Raw genomic sequence first — 1,634 nt, 5'->3', positions numbered from 1 at the left:
AACAAAAACATTAATGGCATAAATAAAAACTCTTACACTGACAAGCTACGCAATATCGCTCGCGTTCATAATCGAATGCAACTCATCTGCGATTATGAACGCAATATTCCTTAGTCAGTGATCTACGGCTCTGTGTATCCATCTGAAAGCACGTGATGGAGATTTACTATTAATCACAGAACCGGCTTTACTGACGAGATGTGCATTACAATCACATGCGATTTATCGTGCAGCCCAAAGAGGAAAACTAGGATGCCGGGTGTATTCAAAGCTCTGCCATTACTGTCTAGAGTGCATGGAATGGTGCACTGTGATTGGTTGAGCGGATATATCGCATTCTGCAGAGAAGGGAGACTGGCGTTTGTTGCGGTTTGGAAAGAAAGGGAGAAAACATGACAGAATAACTCGGCGGATATCGCATTTTGCATAAAATTAAAAATGGACTTTTCAATGCCGACCAGATACAGTACTGATTTTGGCGGAAACAAAATTTTTTTTAAATGGCGTTTAGGAACCAAACTCTTTATATGTATATATATATAAATATATTTATATATTCACCTGTATGTACTTGTGTGTAAAATCCACTGCTGTGTGTGTTACAGAGTTTTCGGCTTCCCCGTCCATTACACAGATGTGTCCAACATGAGTCGTCTCGCCAGGCAAAGGCTTCTGGGAAGGTCGTGGAGCGTGCCTGTGATTCGCCACCTCTTCGCTCCGCTAAAGGAATACTTTGCCTGTTACTGAAGCTCCACCCACCACACATCATGATGGCGTCGTGACATCCCTCCTCTTCTTTTCCTGCATATCCAATAAGTTCCACCTTCTTGTGGTCTTCATTTTTGCTTGTGGCCTCTGAATGGCTGGTGCTATCCTAATATTACTATTCAACCCACTAGACAGTCACATTTCAGATATTTATTTGAAAACATTACTGAGTCCAGATTTTTGATTTTCTTGTATTTTATTGTCCGTCGTTTTAGTTTTTTTTGTCATGTTCCAACTGTGACAACTCTTTCTCTCTCACACAACTGACAGAGACAAAATGTGTGTGTGTTTGCAAGTGTATGTTTGTCCGAGTGTGAAAATATAGAGCACAAAGCGCTGGATGACAGGTGTGAAACAGAAGCAGACGCTCTTTGAATACTCAAAGCAGGCGAATCCCGTCCCCCAACACTAAAACTTATGTTACGCCGTGAACTAACCAGGTATGATATGGAAACTTTCAAGATTCAAGTCATATTTGATGTTTAATATATAAAGAATCTCACAGAAAATATGTCTAGGTCATATTTCATAATGCAAAAAAAAAGTAAGGTTCTAAAATGGGCTAAGAAAAAACAAAAATTCTTTGTTTTTTATCTTTGGATGAAATTTGACTGTGGGCATATTTTCATGAGATTGATTAAGCAGTGCTACAGTGCTATTTCTACTATTACATGAATAGAAATCAGGTAAATCACATCTAGTTAGGACGAAGTGTCAGATTAACATGGAAGAAATGCAATTTATCACTTATCGCTTTGTCATGTGGTGCCTGGTTAGTGTACGTGTGTGTAACATCGACACAAACATCATTTTCACACATAAACACACATTTCCTGTGAGAGATAAGATGTGCTTGAAAAATCAAC

General features: G+C 39.0%; 1 protein-coding gene across 4 annotated transcripts in view; it reads left to right on the top strand.

Annotated features, from left to right (window-relative positions):
• Window positions 1-993, top strand: part of dnmt3aa (DNA (cytosine-5-)-methyltransferase 3 alpha a) — a 58,345-nt gene extending 57,352 nt beyond the window's left edge. For all 4 annotated transcript variants that reach the window (XM_016282907.1, XM_016282906.1, XM_016282905.1 and 1 more), the window contains one exon: window positions 606-993. In XM_016282907.1, the coding sequence (XP_016138393.1) occupies window positions 606-747 (142 nt within the window). In that variant the 3' untranslated portion in view covers window positions 748-993. The remainder of the gene's footprint in view (window positions 1-605) is intronic.
• Window positions 994-1,634: the final 641 nt, after the last annotated feature.

Source organism: Sinocyclocheilus grahami, unplaced genomic scaffold, assembly GCF_001515645.1.
Source record: "Sinocyclocheilus grahami isolate Dianchi unplaced genomic scaffold, SAMN03320097.WGS_v1.1 scaffold168.1, whole genome shotgun sequence".
NCBI lineage: Eukaryota > Metazoa > Chordata > Actinopteri > Cypriniformes > Cyprinidae > Sinocyclocheilus > Sinocyclocheilus grahami.
This window is presented reverse-complemented; position numbering and strand designations above follow the sequence as displayed.